Raw genomic sequence first — 16,591 nt, 5'->3', positions numbered from 1 at the left:
AACCAGGAGGTCAGGGCACATGCCCGGGGTTGTGGGCTTGATCCCCAGTGGGGAACTTGCAGGAGGCAGCCAACCATCGATCCTCTCTCATCATTGATGTTTCTGACTCTCTCTCCCTCTCTGAAATCAATAGAAATATACTTTCAATAAGTGTAATCACCCTAGCCGAAACCGGTTTGGCTCGGTGGATAGAGCGTCAGCCTGCAGACTGAAAGGTCCCAGGTTCGATTCCGGTCAAGGGCATGTACCTAGGTTGCGGGCATATCCCCAGTGGGGGATGTGCAGGAGGCGGCTGATCGATGTTTCTCTCTCATCGATGTTTCTAACTCTCTATCTCTCTCCCTTCCTCTCTGTAAAAAATCAATAAAATATATTTTTTTAAAAAAATGTAATCACCCTAGCTGGTTTGGCTCAGTGGATAGAGCGTTGGCCTGAGGACCGAAGGGTCCCAGGTTTGATTCTGGTGAAGGGCACATACCTTGGTGGCAGGCTCCTCCCCTGCCGGGACCCTGGTCAGGGCTTGGTCAGGAGGCAACAAATCAATGTGTCTCTCCCATAGATGTTTCTCTCTGTCATTCCCTCTCTCTTCCATTCTCTCTAAAAAAATCAATGGAAAAATATCCTTGGGTGAGGATTTAAAAAAATGAAATCAATAAAAGCATATAAAATAAATAAATCAAGTGTGTACTGGTTTCAAGGGCTGGGCACCAAGGGCGGGCACTCATTAGACAAGGAAGAGGCTCCTGAGACCTGGCCCCGCTCTGCTCCCTCCCCTGCCCCGCTGCAAGAATGAGGGGTCCAATGGTGGGGGTAGCCCACAGCTGCCTCCGAGGCCCACCAGGGGCAAGAGGGGCAGGCAGCCAGGCCTGGAAGGGGAGGTAGGACTGGCCTACCGCAGGCACTGAGGGGTTGGAGGGAAGTTGTGCTCGGCAAAATGACAACAGTTCCTCTTCGTTTCCAGGTTTTTATTTGCCTGTTATAATTCTGATATTTATATACATATATATATAGACTTTTTTGTACTGGGCTTATCAACAGACCAAGCAAAGGCAGACAGGGAGATGGGGCTGCCGGCAGGAGCACAGCAGAGCTGGGAGAACCCATCTTTCCTGTTTGTTGGCTGTTTGAATTTTTCCTGGGATGGGATCAAAGCTAATTGCTAGAAAACCTAGAAACCACCTAGAGACTCAGACATCTGCCTACACACTAGTGGCATATGGGGAAAGGGCAAGGCTAGGAATTTTCAAAGTCACGGTGTATTTACATTCCCAAGGTGGGCAGAGGGAAAGGCCGAGGGGGGAAAGTGTTCAGACTGGGGGTGCGGGGCTGCTAAGGGGTCCTAGAGTGTGGTAGCGGCTGGGAGAGGCAGGGGCCACGGGGAGTGGGGAGGAGCTGTACCCGCCCCGCACCCTGGCAGTGATGGAGGCCACTTGGATGTTGTCTGGTGGGTACTGAAGGCAGCGTGTGTAATGGAGCTCCTGAAAGCCAGCCACAGGGTGGGGTGGGCGGCGGGAGGAGGGTGATACTGGCGCGTGGGGACTCTGGTTCCCCCTGATGGCCTCCTCTGCACCCAGAGCCAGTTTACCTAGCCCCCACCCTGGTTGGAGCAGAGATGGCAAAGAAAAGGGAGCAGATGGTGGGGACACCGAATTCCATCCTCAGTCCCAGCCAAGCTGGCCAAGGAGTGGCTGGGGATGAGTGTCAATCGTGGTCCTGAGGAGGTCCCACCAGGCAGCATCTGGGAGACCCCTCCGGGACCGTCCCCGCTTCCCCTCCCGGGCCAGCTCAGCCTCCGTCTGCCCAAGGCTGGCGAGGCAGCACCTGAAGGCTCCTGACGTGCGAGTGATCAGCCGGCCCCCCGAGCTGGAACAAAGCAGTGTGTGTCCAGCAAGGAGTGCAGCTGGGTTTTGGCAATAAAGTGGGGTGCGGGTAATCAAAAGGGGGTCAGGCAGTGAACTCTCTCGTGCTCCCAACTCAAGCCTCCCACAGGCTCAGGGCCAGAGAGTGGGGCGAGGCCTGGTGGAGACAGGGAGGGGCCTCGGTCCAGAGGTCAGGGACCCAGAACGGGCATCGGGCCGGGAGTCTTGGCCTCCGACTCCCCTGCGGCCCGGCCCTGGGCTGCACCCCACCTGCCTCGCCGGGCTGGACCCCACTACTCCAGGGTCCCTGTGGGGTTGATGGGGGAGGCAGCCCCCGAGCTGTCATTGCCTCCTGCTGCCTCCTTCTCCTTCTTGCCGCTGTACTGGCCAATGAAGGAGCCGTCCTCGTTGAACTGGACATCCACGCTGCCCCCATAGTCAGCCAGGCTGTCATCACTGCCCAGGGGCTTGATGTCTCCATTGAGGGATGGCTGGCTGCTGAAGGCCTTCTCCTCGTTGTCGCTGCAGGGGCAGAGGGTAGTGGGGGAGGGGGGGAGTGGGAGGCTGCCCAGGAGGGGCCCAGGCTCTGTCTGCTTTCCATTTGCTCTGAATGCAATGGGGACAGGTTCGTATGGAGGTTCGCATCCTTGACATACATCCGTGAGGGCTAGTGGCATGCACACCCCCAGAAGGGCAAGGCGTGAGATACCCGGAATCCTGGCAGATGCGTTTAGCCTGGGGGCTCATGGGGCCTGGCTCCTTGTCTGTAGATGAGCCAGACCCCTAGGCAGCTGTCAGCCCTTGCAGAGCCCAGAGGGAGGGAGCTGGGAAGGTGACGGCCAGGCCTGGAAGTTGGGTGTGTGTGTGGAAGAGGAGCTGGAGGGGTTGGCTTGTCCCCGAAGCAGGGAGCTGCCAGGTCAGACAGGCCCCCGGCTCTTCTCAGCACATACTGTCCATGGGGGGGGGGTGGCCCTGCCATCAGGGTCTGACAGTATCTTCCCACCACCCCTGCCTTACCTCTCCAGGGACCTGATGTCACCCAGCAGCACAGAGAAGAGAGAGAGACAGCGTCAGATACAAAAGCGAGGGTGGTGCTGGGCAGCTGGCCGGCAGTGCTCCCACCCCAGCTCACCTGTACTCGCCAAAGGTCTCGTCCTTCATCGGCCGGGCCTCAGAGTCCACCTGGGTGTCCTCTTTGTCTTTTACTGAAGACACAGAGAAGAGCTGACTGCTTCTCCAGCCCCAGCCTCTCCCTGGACAATGGACCCCACCTCCAGGCGGGAGACACAGGCCAGGCCCCCTCTCTGTGCTCTGAGCGCCCCCAGCACTGTCTCAGCAGCTCTCAGGAGCCAGGAAACTTTTAAGGGTGTACCCGTCACCCCACATGGCTGCCATTTGCTCTGGGCCCCTGCCTGCCCCCCAACATGCCCATGCTGTCCTGCCAGGGGCTCAGGGACCCAGGGGGACTTGTGAAAGGGACACAGGGTAGCCCAGGGTCAGGGTTACCTGAGTACTTGCCACCCTTGCTGCGCTTGATAAAGCAGAGGATGAGCAAGATGAGGAGCAAGAGGATGATGGCGCTGACAAAACCGATGAACCAGCCCTCAGTGGTAAAGCCGGGGGGAGGGAGTCTCACTCGGCCTGAGGGGGAGGGCCCGGTCCCAGGTGAGACAGAGCCCCAGGCGCTGCAGCCCGGCAGCCCAAGCCAATGCCCCCAGGTTCATGGCCTTGTGTGCGGGCCTCACTATTGTCACAACCCCTCTGCCCTCAAGGAATGGGTAGGGGCAGCAGCAGGCCTGGCCCACAGACACCAGAGGACCAGGTGGGGGCTGAGGGCCCTACAGCTCCTAGCCTGTAATTTATTGATTCCAGAAAGGAAGGGAGAGAGGGATAGACACATCAACATCAATGATGAGAGAGACTCATTGATCGGCTGCCTCCTGTATGCCTCCTACGTGGGATCGAGCCCACAACCCGGGCATGTGCCCTGACCGGGAATCGAACCGTGACCTCCTGCTTCATAGGTCGACGCTCAACCACTGAGCCACACCAGCCAGACGAGGGGTGCGTGTAATTGACCCGAGAGGGGGGACCCTCTGGAGAGCAGGGGGCAGGGAGGAAAACCTTCTGAGAAAATGACTGCCTTAGAAACAGTTAAAACAGAAGGATACTAAAATGGGCTGTTTCAGGGGCCTGGACTTCTCCGTCATGGGTCAAGGGGCACCCAGATTCTGGGAGGAGAGAGGAGCCATGAGGCCTAAGGTGGTGGCGGAGCTGGGGACAGAGGGTAGGTAGCTGCGTGGCGCCCCGAGCTCCCTGGGGCCTCACCAGTGCCGTTGGTCTTCACAGTGGTTTCCTGCAAGAGCACCGTCTCCTTGAGCAGTCGGATCTGGTAGTTGGTACCCGGCTGCAAGTCCCACTGTGTGTAGGACCTCTGGTTGTAGTTGACATACTGCGGCGGGATAGCATCCATTTTCTCATCTGCAGGAGCGAGAGGGCAGCAGGGATGAGTGGGAGTCCCGGGCAGCACCTGGCTCCACACCATCCCCAGCCCCTCTGGGCCCAGAGTTCCTTCTCCCCCCAGAGGCCTCATGCGTGCTCACCACCCAGGGGTTTGAACAATATCTGGAACCCGAAGTTGCACTGGCCCTCCTTGGGGAACCAGGAGACCACGCTGTAATTCTCGCCGACTGTGGTCGAGATGTTGCCAAAATCTGCGATCCCTGGGGAGCGAGAGGAGGGTGTGGGACCTCGAGGCAGCTCAAGGTCCGCCCTCCTGGGCCTGGCTGCCTGACGGGGCCTCCTCAGCGCTCCACCTTACCAGTTAAGGTCCTGGTGCCTCCTTCCCGCGTAATGGCCTCGCCAGGGCCCTGCTTCGTGGTGGCCTGCAGCTGGAAGCGGTACTGCAGGTGCGGGTTAAGGTTGGTCAGGTTGTACACCCGCAGCTCTGGGTCCGAGAGGTTGAAGGACAATTGCTCCTCGCCCCCGTCACCCACTGCAAGGACAGGCAGGGAGGGAGTGAGCCCTGGCAGACAGCTCTACCCGCAGCCCAGTTCCCCTCCGGCTCCCGCTCAGGCTGGGCTGAGGCTCTGAGCCCCCGACATCCATACGTGGCAGGCAGGACAGCACGTAGCCAGTGAGCACGCCGTTGTGGCTGAACGGAGGCTGCCAGTGCAGCAGGAGGCTGGTGTTGGACTGGCACTCCAGGTGCAATGCCTCCGGGGGGCCGGGCACTGCAGGGCACAGAGATGAGTAGCAGGTCCTCGCCCAGGCTCGCCCTGGGACAGCAAGGAGGGGCCGGGACCGGGGCACGGAGTGCAAACCTCACCTCCCTCTGGGGTGCTGAAGGTTGTCTCGCTGGGGGGCCCCAAGCCCCGGCTGTTAAAAGCTCGCAACTCCAGGCGATAGGAGCTGTAGGGCCGCAGGCCATCCAGGACGGTGCTGGTGGTGTTGGCGGGCACCACCACGTGGGTCTCGTGGATGTGCCTCTTGTTGTGCCTCCTCTGACTGCTCACCCACCAGTACGTCAACTGTAGGTGGACAGGAGATCCCACAGTGACCCCCGGGTAACATGCTACCCACTGCCCTCAACGGGGACCCTTTCCTCACAACCCAAGGACTTCCAGAAGAGCAGCTGGCAGGTGGCAGGGGCCCGCCTCCAATCTTCTCTCACTCTTGGTGGCCTCACCCCTCACCCCGGGGATCGCCCCACCTCCCACACCTCAGACCCTTACATTGTATCCGCGGAGGTGGCCCTTGACCTGGGCTGGATCCACAGGCCACCACTTGACCAGCACGGTGCTTGCGTTGAGAATTTTGATGTCTTCCAGCTTAGGTTTTGCCTGGGGATCTGGAAGCAGCCAGTAATGTGGATGAGGGCCTGTGGCATCCTGAGGCCAGTCCAGAACCCTCCCTCGGGGTGGGGGGGTGGGATGGATTTGGAAGCTCTATGGGGGGCAGGCAGTTGAGGGGCAACAGGGCATTTACATGGCCTCAGGGTCTGTCTCTCTCTCTCTGCAGACTGTTTATTAGTTGAAAACAGTAACTACAGGGAGGAGTAACCAGAGAAGATCTTGAGGGGATGATCAAAGCGAGTATCTCATGTTTCAATTCAAGGGAAGGAAAGCAGCAGGACCCCGTGTGGGATCCTGGACTGCACCCTGGACTGGATCCTGACTGGACCCTGGACTGGATCCTAACTGGACCCTGGACTTGATGCTGACTGGACCCTGGACTGGATCTTGACTAGACCCTGGACTGGATCCTGGACTGGACCCTGGACTGGATCTTGACTAGACCCTGGACTGGACCCTGGACTGGATCCTGGAGTGGACTCTGGACTAGACCCTGGACTGAACCCTGGGCAGGGGGAAAGACAGCACTGACTAGTACAATTGGAATATTGACTGCCAACTAGAGAAATGTATTGTGTCGATGGTAAATCTCTGGACTTTCGCAATGGCACTTTGGTTACGTAAGACAACAGAATATTCTTACTCCTATGAAATGCGCTACTGAGAGGTAGGGGCTGGGAGGGAGTAGGCTGTGAAGGCACACGCGGGCTCTACACCCGCTACTCACAGTCTTCCCCAGAGTAGCCAACGGTGACCTGGGGCTCGGGGCCCTTGCCCTGGCTGTTGATCGTCTGGACCTTGATCTCATAGGGCACAAAGGTGGAGGTGTTGGACACCACCAAGAAGGGGTCGCTCACGATCTGTTCCTGCCAGGCCCCTCGCGTCCCCTGAGGGCGCCACTGGACACGGTACTGAACCTGGGGGGCGTTCCAGTCCATCCACCTGAGTGGCTGTAAGGGGTGAGCAGAACAGGAGCTGGTCAGCCAAGAGCAGTCCCCTCCTGTGACACACCCTCACCTGTGACCCAGCCTCACATCCCGTCATCCTCTGGTCCTTAGCACAGCCAGGGGATCGGCAAACATGTGGGTCCTGGCATGATGTCCCGGGGCGAGCTCAGCCCAGGCCCCCTCACCTTCCAAGTGATGACCATATTGTTGGTCTCGTTCCCTTCCCCCTTCACGTCCACAGGGTTCTTCTCTGGGGCTGGAAAGTAATGTGTTGTTAATACATCAATGCTGGGGCCCAGCTGACATGGCTCAGGGGTTGAGCATCGACCCAAGAACCAGGAAGTCACGGTTCGATTCCCTATCAGGGCACATGCCCAGGTTGCAAGCTCAATCCCCAGTGTGGGTCATGTAGGAGGCAGCCAATCAATGATTCTCTTTCATCATTGATGTTTCTATCTCTCTCTCTCCCTCTCCCTTCCTCTCTCTGAAATCAATAAGACATAGTTTTTTAAAAAGCTTTAAAAAAGACATCAATGCTGTGGGGTCCTGCCGAGGCAGAGAAGGTCAGAGGACCAAGGAAGGAATGGCCCATTCTGGCCATTAGCCCCCAAGGGAACCCCACCCCCCAGCTCCCTCTGAAAACCAGAAAGCGGAGGATTTGGGTACAATCCCCTCTGCAGGCCCTGCTTGCAGAGCCTGGGGACCCTGCATCTGAGACCCTTCCCAAGTGGCTCACCTGCCTCGGGTGTGACCACAGTCTCAGAGGCCGGGCTGGGCTCCCCAGGGCCATATTTGTTGATGGCGGTAACTCTAAAGGTGTAGTGGACATAGGGTGACAACTTGAGGGTGGTGGAGGTCTGGTTTCCAGGCACCTTGCCCAGACTGTACCATTTCTCAGGAGCCATCTCCTTGTCTTCAAATTCAATGTCATACTCTGCAAAAAGGAGTGAATCGCAGTGGAGTTATCAGCGTGTGGCATGGGGACGGGTAATGAGGGTCCAAGTCTGGCTTGGGCCGAGGGAGGGAGTGCCCAAGGCCACTGGCATTCTGGGACTTGCATGAGGAACCCTGAGCCCCAGTGAGGTGCAGTCATGGAGCCAGGTACCCGAGAGGAGGGAGGGCTAGCGGGGGTGGCAGTGGGGGGGGGTGAGTGGCATCATGCTCAGGCCTCTTACTCTCAATGGGGGCGTTGTGGTCGTCAGCGGGGCTCCAGGAAAGGCGCACCTGGCTTTGCTTCAGCAGGTGACGATCGGACAGCTCCAGCTGTGGCACCGGCCCGGGGCTCCCTGAGGGCCACGGAGGGTGGGTTTTCCGGCCCATGCTTGAGCCCAAAGATCAGACCCCCAGCTCAAAAGGGCCCTGTCATGTGAACCTGGGCCCCTGTGCTCCAAGGCCTGGTGCCCCCCAGGCCTCCAGGCCACGAGCCTGCTGAACGCTCCCCCCCAGGACTCACCCACCACCTGGAGCTCCGCCCTGCTTTCCACCACATCCAGCTTCGTGCTGGCCACGCAGCTGTAGTTGCCCTGGTCGCTGTAGTCCAGGCTGTGGATGACCAGGTGCCCGTCCTCTATGAAGTACCTGGGAAGGTGAGAGAGGGATGCTTGTCCTTATGCTCCCAATGGACCCACCCCTCTCTCCACCATCTGTGCTCTGCTCCCTTCCTCCCCCCTCCTGCCAGAACCTTCTCCCTCAAAGTAGGGGTGCTCCCCCCCGGATGAGGCCAGGTCTGGACATTCTGCTTTTCCCACACTGCCCCCTTCCACTGGGCCCGCACTTGTCACTGTCCCCAGGCTCCTGGAGGCTGCGACCATCTCTACGCCAGGTGATGCTCTGCTGCAAGGAGGGGTCAAAGGTGGCCTGGCAGGTGAATGTCACCCTTGAGCCTTTCTTCTTGATTGTGCTCTGGGGCCCCTGTGTGATCCGAGTGGCATCTGGGGGCAATGATGGGAAGGGAGGGTCACTCTGGTGTTCTCCAGAGACCCTGACCATCCCTCCTGGAGGTGCTAATCACATGGGGAGGGGGTCACCTGACCTTTGACCTGCAGGTTCGCCACGATGGTTACATTGTTTTGGTCATTGGCAGCCTGGCAGAAATAGTGTCCTGTGTCGTTGGCCTGGAGGTCTCGAATGCCCAGGGTCCCGTTGGTGTAGGGGAAGAAGCGCTCGTCTTGTAGCACCGTCTTTCCTTCCTTGTCCAGCCTGGCACAAGCCGGGGGTGGGGGACCTGGCTCAGACCCCAGCCATGCGCTCCCTGCCCTCCTTGGCTCCCTAGGCCAGAAGATGGCTCAGACCATCCCTGCTGAGTGGGAGCACTTACCACTGGACGCTGGGCACAGGGGCTCCAAAGACCTTGCACAGAAGGTAGGCAGTGCTGCCCTCGACTGCCAAGTAGGTCTCATTGTCTGGGGTCAGGATCTTGGCCGGCAGCTCTGGGAGACAGTGCGGGGGTGGGGGTGGGGGCAGATTCAGGGCTCCGCAGGGGAGCTCTACCCATCAGGCTTCCCTGTGTCCAACTCAGGCCCCTGCCAGGCTGAGCCTCTCTCGGCCTTAGATGTGTCTCCCTATCCCAGCCGCCCAAGTTTTACCAATCATTCGAGCCCCCACTGACAGTCCACCCCTTCCTGCCCTAGCCCCCATCTTCCCTGAGGCTCCAGGAGAGGAGCCACCATGCTGGCCTTGGGCATGTCCTGGCCAGGGTGACATGGGATGAGCCAGAACGCCCTCTGAGGCTGCTTCCTCATCTGCCCTTCCTCCGTCTCCCTGCCCTGCTGTTGTGAGGATAAGCGAGAGATGGGCTGAAGGGCCCCAAGAGAAGGAAGGCAGCGGGGGTACACAAACCAGCTGCTGGCTGTCAGCCTGGTGGGCTACAGGGACAGACTGGCGGTTATGAGGCACAGAGGGGAGGGGAGGGGGCCTAGCTTGCTGGCACTCACGGACAACATAGATGTAGGCATTGGCCAGCAGGAGCCCGTGCCGGTTGCGGGCCTCGCACTGGGTCACCATCGTGTCGCTGGGCTGCACGTTGCTCAGGATGAGGGCTCCATGCTGGATTCGGTACTTCTGGTCCTTGGCCGGCAGCTCTGTGCGTGTGGCAGGTGGGTCCACAGGCCAGGGCAGGGCAGTGAGCCACGCTGAGTCCCCTCCCATCCCTCCTCTTCCTCCCCCATCACCCAGGGCTCCCCATGCTCTCACCCTCCACGGGGATGCCATTGATTCTCCAGGTGACCTCTGGTTCGGGCCTACCCTGCACTTGGCAGTCCAGGCGGGCAGTCTCCCCTGGCCCATACAAACGGCTCTGGGGCTTATGCAGCCAGTATGGGGCAGCTGCGGGGAAGGGGAGAGCCGCCCTGAGCCCGCAGCCTCAGCCAGCTCACCCCCTGCCTCCCCCCCAACCCCTGCCTCCGTGACAGTGACATCACAAACTTCGGTCCCCAGAGGTCATTCTTTATTTTTCCTTCAAAATTTTCTTATTCTTTCTTTTTGAAATTGATTTGAGAGAGAGAGAGAGAGAGAGATGTTGTTCTACCTATTTTATGCATTCATTGTTGATTCTTGTATGTGTACTGACTAGGGATCGAACCCGCAACCTTGGCATAACAGGACGATACTCTAACCAACTGAGCTACCTCAATGGAGCCCCATTCTTGGGAGCCTTGCAACCGGGCAGGGGTTAAGCCTGGCAGAGGCACCATACCTTCCACAGTGACGTAGTAGGCGTGCCGGTCACTGCCTAGGGAGTTCTCAGCCAGGCAACGGTACTCGCCATCGTCCTCCTCGCCCACGTTCAGCAGGTGCAGAGTCTTGTTGTGGTTCTGGTAGGTGACTCGGTCAGCTGGCATGGGGCCACTTGGACGCAGCCACTTGATGGTGGGCGTGGGGCTGCCCAGGGCACAGTGCAGGGAGGCCAAGGAGGAGAGTGGAGGGGAGAGAGGACAGGGCTGCTGAGCCCCACCCCTCAGCAGAGACCCTGCCCAACCCCAACCCAGGCTCCTAGACTCACAAGCCCTCGGCGATGCACTCCAGGACCAGTGGCTGCCCCTGCAAGGCCACCAGGTGGCTGCTGGCGTTGGTAGGGAAGAGCAGGCGCGGCTTCCGGTCGATCATGCTGTTGGCTGTGAGGAAGGAGCAAGGGAGTGGGTGACTCTGGACACCGGGATGAGGCCCTGGGATCTGTTTCATTCTGTGCTGAAGGGAGACCCCATCTCTGCTCTTGCCACCCAGGAAGGGGTCTGGGGAGGGTTGAGGTGGAGCCAAGCTGTCCTCGAGGAAGATTGAGGTCTTCCGATCTAGCAAACGGGCCAGGCCTGAGGATCACAGAGGAGTGTGGGCATGTCAGAGCCTTTGGGACTCACTGGCTTTGACCCGGAGGTCAATGGGTTCCTTTTGAATGATTGTCCGAGTGCCAGGGAAGTGGGCATGGCAGATGTAGTCTGAGTGGTTGTCCGAGGTGAGCACGTTGGCGAAGTAGAGGTTGCCATTCTGACCCATTGTCACCCTCTCATCCTGTTTGATGTGCATGATCTCTGCGGGGGTGGGGGTTGAGGAGGCAGAGGTCAGGACCTCCGTCCAGGAAGACGTGACCACTGGCACGCCCACCCCAGGCGGCGGCCCCTTGTGGGCACCCACTGCTGTTCATCCAGTAGATCCGTAGAGGCTCTGCACTGGGTGGAGGGTGGCAAGGCAGAATCACCGACTCCCCTTCCTCTACCTCGACAGGTTTCACTGTCTCCTTTGGCCACTTGGGAGCACCTAGAAGGGACAGAGAGGCTGGCACGATGGGTCCCCACTCTTCTGGTCAAGGCAGGTCAGGGTGGGGGAAAGGCGGAGGGATAGCTGAGGGTGTGAGAGGGCCAGACCATGAGCAAGGTCATATAAAAGGAGGCAGAGACTTTGGGTCCTTTCTGGGCTCAGGGCTGAGACGGGCACTCCATGCAGGAGAGGATGGGCTGGCCAGATGGCTGTAAAGGGTTAACCCTCCACAATTCTCAGTTCCCACCCCCAGGACAGGACAAGGATGGGTGGGGGGAGCCTGAGGTGCAGCAGTGGGGGAGGGGAGCTGTGGAGGGATGCGGGAATCACAGACCCTTCCATCATCCTGACACAGAAACCATGGCAACGGTTCCCAAGGTAACCGGAGGGGCAGAGAGAGGAGAAGCCAGCTTGGGAGGCAGAAAGCTCAGGGAGGACGGAATGCAGAGGGAAAACCCCAGGGAAAGGGCGACACAGATAAAGGCAGAGCCAGAGAGGCCAGGTTGGAGGTGGGGAGAAGGAGCAGGGGAGAGGGAGGAGGGGAAGCAGAGGGAAGGAGACAGTGGTGAGGGAAGTGAAAGAGATGACCCAAGAGTGGTGGAGAAACAAATGGAACTGCAGACATGGAGAGGGGACAGAAGCTCAAGCCCAGGCAATGACTCAGACAGGGCAGGCAGAGGGAGGGACAATGCAGGCAGAGCATGAACCCTCCACCCACCCAGCCAACAAGCCAACAAGCTCCCACACAAGGTCCCTGAGACTTGGTCAGGGACCCTGTCGTGTGTCCCAGGCCTTTGCCCTGTCCCTGCAGTGCCTCGCACCCTCAGCCATGAGCTGGATCTCGTGGGACATGGCGGTGCCCAGGCCATTGCTGGCGAAGCAACGATAGGTGCCCTGGAACCTCTGGGCAAAGTTGCTGTTGTTGCCAGCGATGGTGAAGGAGCCTGAGTGGGGTGCCTGTTTCACAGTCACATCCAGTTCCTCGTTGGGTTTGAAGTGGATGCCATCCCGGGTCCAGCGGAACCTGTGGACAGAAAAGGGCTTAGGGGACTGAGGCCCTGGAACCTGTGTCAGGAGCTGGAGGCAAGGGCAGTAGCAACCAGGGGCCCCTGGGATAGGCTGGGATGGGGCCAGGCCCAAGGGTGATGCGGGAGATCTGGGGCTTTGGGGTTCAGAAGGTGGGAGGCCTGAGGACTCGAAGTTGAAGTCAGCCTGGCTAGCATGGCTCAGTGGTTGAGCATCGACCTGTGAACCAGGAGGTCACAGTTCAATTCCAGGTCGGGACACATGCCCGCGTTGTGGGCTCCATCCCCAATGTGGGGTGGGGCGTGCAGGAGGCAGCCAATCAATGATTCTCTCACCATTCTCTCTCTCCCTCCATCTCTGAAATCAATAGAAATATATATTTTTTTAAAAATCAGAAGTTGAGGTCAATGGTCAACAACAGGGCTTAGAGGGTGAAGGTCACTCACAGCACTTCGGGTTTGCCACTGGCCTCACACTTCAGGCTGATCTCATCTGTGGGGAAGACAACCAGGCGCCGTGGAGACTGCTCTGTGATGACAGGTGGCTCCATCACTGGGGACAGGATGGGGAGAGTGGTGGTAAGGATGACATCATGGCCTCAACCCCCATCCCATCATGAGAGAGGCAGGGTCTGGAGCCCCTAGAGGCCCCAGGGCCATGGGGGCGGGGGAAGAGTTAGGACAAGCTAGAGAGACCAAATAGCTTGGCCATAGGCTTGTGGGACATGAAAAAAGAGAAAGGGGCACAGAACAAATGTAGAAAGAGACAGAACAGAGAGAAAACAGCAACAAAGGTTACAAAGTAAGACGCCCCAAAGAGAGAGATGAAGCCAAAGGGAGTGGAAGAAACAGACAGAACAAAACCAAGGACACAGAAACCAAGAAGGGAAAACCCCTCACAGGGAGAGAGAGGATCACAGAGAACAGAGCACCAGAACAAAACGGCAAGAGTGATGGAGAAAAGCCAGGCCAGGGCAGTGACAGAACAAAGACAGCCGACACCGGTGGGAGACAGGGAGAGGGAGAGGCTGAGGTGGGCCTCCAGCCTGAGTCAGTGGGACAAGAACCCAAGGGCCAGAAAAGACAACAACTAGCCTGGCCAGCGTGGCTCAGTGGTTGAGTATCAACCTATGAACCAGGAGGTCATGGTTTGATTCCTGGTCAGGGCACATGACCAGGTTGCGGCCTCCATCCCCAGTGGGGGGCGTGCAGGAGGCAGCCGATTGATGTTTATCTCTCTCGTCATTGTTCCTATCTCTCTATCCCTCTCTCTTCCTCTCTGAAAATTGAAAAAAAAGAAAAGAAAAGAAAAGAAAAAAATATATATAAAAGACAGTAACCAGCACAGGGCACATGGCACACAGGGAGAGGAGGAAGGAGAGGGGGACAAGCTGGCACCCCTCTTTCCCTCTCTCCCTGGCCTTCTGGCAAACACTCTCACCCTTCCCCAACTTACCGTGTTGTCCTTCATCTGAGAAATCCAGGCAGCAAGGGAGAAAGCGGAGAGAAATGCTGACACACAGTCCCAGCAGGGGGCTCGATGGCATGGGGAGAAATAAGCATGGGCAGACCCCCTGGGCAAGGGGAGGGTGGGAGAGGCAGCGTAACATGACGGAGGAGGCACATCCTGGGCTGGAGCTGTGGCAGGTCAAGACCCAGGACAGGACAGAGCCCAGATCACTGCTTTAGGGGTGGGGCGATGCCCAGGCCTCAATGCCAGAGGGCAGGGGGAGAGAAATCCGTGCCTTTAAAAGGAATGCCCTTTGGATGGATGCTTGCATCTGCCTGACAGGGCCTGCAGAACTGACTCCCACCCCACCCAGGATGCCTTGGGAGGCTGGGAGGCAGACAGCCCAGGGTAAATGCACCCTCCCCTGCTCCAGCCCACTTCCCTCCTAATCCAATTAGCAGGGCTCAGTGTTTTCAATTACCCAGGCCCAGCCTTCAGAGCCCAGCTTCCCCCTCCCTGCGAAGCCCTCCCAAAGGCCCTGCAGTTTCCATCTGAGTTTCCATCGCCTGCAGGGCTGACATAGCCCTCGTTTTCTCCCCTTCCTTCCTGCCAGTCTGCCACCAAGCTCCCTGAGGCCGAGGCCAGAGTCGCTGCCCAGCTGCAGGACTCAGCCCAGCACTGGCCAGGGTGGCTGTGAAGAAGGAGGAGAAAGAGAGAGAGAGGGCAGGCAGGGCGGGTAAGGGAGCAGTTGGCTGCTTCTGAAAGCTTTGTGTCTGCAGAAGACCTCAGCGTGAGGGTCCCCAGGAGAGAGGAGGGGGCTCCCTGGGGACACTGCAGAGAGCCCTGAGCTGGGGAGGGGCAAGTGCAGGCAGCGCAAGAGCAAGAGACAATGACAGGGACGACAGGATAGGGAAAATGGACTGGGTGGGGAAAGCAGGAAGGAACAAAGGGGCCTGGTATGGCTGGGGAGCAAGCTTCAGCTGGAGGCCATATTGTATCGAGGTTAATACCAAGTGCAGACCAATGGCCAGGGCAGCCTCGGACCTGCCATGGTCTTTGGCCTACTTCTCTTTCCTTGCTCCTGCCTTTCTCCAAATTCTCCCTGCCTCTCCACACACAGATGCACCTGGCCAGATGGCCCAGCCCATGTGGTAGTAGGGTGGGCAGATACACAGGGTAAGGCCTGAAAAGCCACTGAGAGAAGATGGAGAAGGAAGGAGGATGAATATGTGTGTAAATGTGCAAAAGTGTGAGACCAGCACATGTGGATGCCCTGGGGTGTACTGCAGTATGTTTGTGTCCACCAGTATATCTGTATAGGGGTGTGTCTTGCCGGAGTACATCTGGAGGCCGTGTGTGTACATGCTTGCCTTCAGTGCACAATTTTGTGTTGTATGCCTGCCTCTGTGTCTGTGTGGATGACTGTTCCTTTGTGTCTAAACCCCTCATTTTTGTGTGTGTGCACATGTATGCAAGTCTGTGTGCCTCTTATGTGTCCTCTCGGGGTCTCTGCCTCTTCTGTATCTCTGTGCCTGGCTGGGTTCAGGTGGCTTGTCTGTGTCTGCCCATGTGTGAGTCCATGTGCATCTGTAGCTGGGGGAGTCTGCACAGGTGTGACTGCATGGACCTCCATGTGTGTATCTAAGGGGGCATCCCCAACCTTTGTTCTGTCAGCCCCTCTCCACCTCCTCTAAACCCTTGCTGCTCCCTAATGCCAGGTGCCTTCTAAGCCCACCCCCTTTGGCCCCTGCCCCATTCCTGGCATGGACACTCTTTCTCACTCTTAGCTCCCAGCTCATCTCTCAGGGACACTGGCCTCCCCCAAGTCCAGGTTCAGAGACAAAGGTGGCAAAGTAAAGGGCAAAGGGATTGGAGCTATGGAAGGAGCAGGCTCAAGATACACAAATGCTACCCTGTGAAATGCCCTTCACTGAAGCCCAACAGCCACTTACAGCAGTGTTTACAACTCCTGCTCACACTCAGGAGAAAAGACCATCACAGTAACATACCCCCTCACACACAAACAGGTACTCACATGCAGCCCCACTCACACGCACACACGGTTCACTACAATCAAATGTTAACAGGCAAATACGTACAGGCACATACCTGACCAATAAATAACAGTTCTGGTGACTCACAAACTTACCCATATAGGAAATCAAAACCACACTCAGGAATCACACTCAAGAACCACACTTAGTCAATCATAGCCACGCACATCCACACATACAAATATACAGCCTGTCCAACTCACAGGCACACAAAAATACTCATGTTCAGTCACAACCCTCTAGTTCCAATCCCAAACACCCCCGCCCCTACCTGTGAGCCCCCACAAATGTAATGTTCCAGCAGCCCCACCTCCCAGACCCACCAAATAACTATGCATTAAATCGTTAGCACCAGAAGCCTGCTGGGCCTTTACAAGGTGTCTTTTCCTGTCTAAGTTCATAGGGCTACATGGTTCCAAGATGAGAATCCCCAAATTAGAAGTGGGGTCAAGATTTGAATCCAGGCCTTTGCACAAGCTAGTTGAGCCCCATTTTCCCACCTGCCTGCCACACCCCTGGGGGAGGGGGATGTGGAGAGGTGGGGTGGATCCAGGGATGGCACAGAGGAGGCCCAGCGCCGAACCCTCTGTCCGTGGTGCTGAAATTTCCCCAGACCCGCCCGCGCCTCTGCTCCCTGTCCATGGTGCTGACAC

General features: G+C 58.0%; 1 protein-coding gene across 6 annotated transcripts in view; it reads right to left on the bottom strand.

Annotated features, from left to right (window-relative positions):
- Nucleotides 1-950: 950 nt before the first annotated feature.
- The window catches only part of L1CAM (L1 cell adhesion molecule), a 56,393-nt gene continuing 40,752 nt past the window's right edge, over nt 951-16,591 (bottom strand). For 3 of the 6 annotated variants that reach the window (XM_036305568.1, XM_036305567.1, XM_036305566.1), the window contains exons 3-29: nt 13,891-13,905; nt 12,882-12,987; nt 12,231-12,433; nt 11,287-11,409; nt 11,013-11,183; nt 10,661-10,772; nt 10,355-10,539; nt 9,853-9,984; nt 9,594-9,740; nt 8,978-9,089; nt 8,693-8,859; nt 8,435-8,591; nt 8,114-8,238; nt 7,836-7,946; nt 7,397-7,594; nt 6,846-6,916; nt 6,441-6,663; nt 5,594-5,709; nt 5,188-5,389; nt 4,970-5,092; nt 4,681-4,854; nt 4,463-4,582; nt 4,188-4,340; nt 3,366-3,500; nt 2,992-3,064; nt 2,877-2,888; nt 951-2,381 (exon numbers count right to left, since the gene is read on the bottom strand). In XM_036305568.1, coding sequence (XP_036161461.1) covers nt 2,153-2,381; nt 2,877-2,888; nt 2,992-3,064; nt 3,366-3,500; nt 4,188-4,340; nt 4,463-4,582; nt 4,681-4,854; nt 4,970-5,092; nt 5,188-5,389; nt 5,594-5,709; nt 6,441-6,663; nt 6,846-6,916; nt 7,397-7,594; nt 7,836-7,946; nt 8,114-8,238; nt 8,435-8,591; nt 8,693-8,859; nt 8,978-9,089; nt 9,594-9,740; nt 9,853-9,984; nt 10,355-10,539; nt 10,661-10,772; nt 11,013-11,183; nt 11,287-11,409; nt 12,231-12,433; nt 12,882-12,987; nt 13,891-13,905 — 3,695 coding nt within the window. In that variant the 3' untranslated portion in view covers nt 951-2,152. The remainder of the gene's footprint in view (nt 2,382-2,876; nt 2,889-2,991; nt 3,065-3,365; nt 3,501-4,187; nt 4,341-4,462; nt 4,583-4,680; nt 4,855-4,969; nt 5,093-5,187; nt 5,390-5,593; nt 5,710-6,440; nt 6,664-6,845; nt 6,917-7,396; nt 7,595-7,835; nt 7,947-8,113; nt 8,239-8,434; nt 8,592-8,692; nt 8,860-8,977; nt 9,090-9,593; nt 9,741-9,852; nt 9,985-10,354; nt 10,540-10,660; nt 10,773-11,012; nt 11,184-11,286; nt 11,410-12,230; nt 12,434-12,881; nt 12,988-13,890; nt 13,906-16,591) is intronic. The other 3 variants (XM_036305569.1, XM_036305570.1, XM_036305571.1) reach the window with 3 other exon arrangements.

Source organism: Myotis myotis, unplaced genomic scaffold (assembly GCF_014108235.1).
Source record: "Myotis myotis isolate mMyoMyo1 unplaced genomic scaffold, mMyoMyo1.p scaffold_m19_p_4, whole genome shotgun sequence".
Classification (NCBI taxonomy): Eukaryota; Metazoa; Chordata; class Mammalia; order Chiroptera; family Vespertilionidae; genus Myotis; species Myotis myotis.
This window is presented reverse-complemented; position numbering and strand designations above follow the sequence as displayed.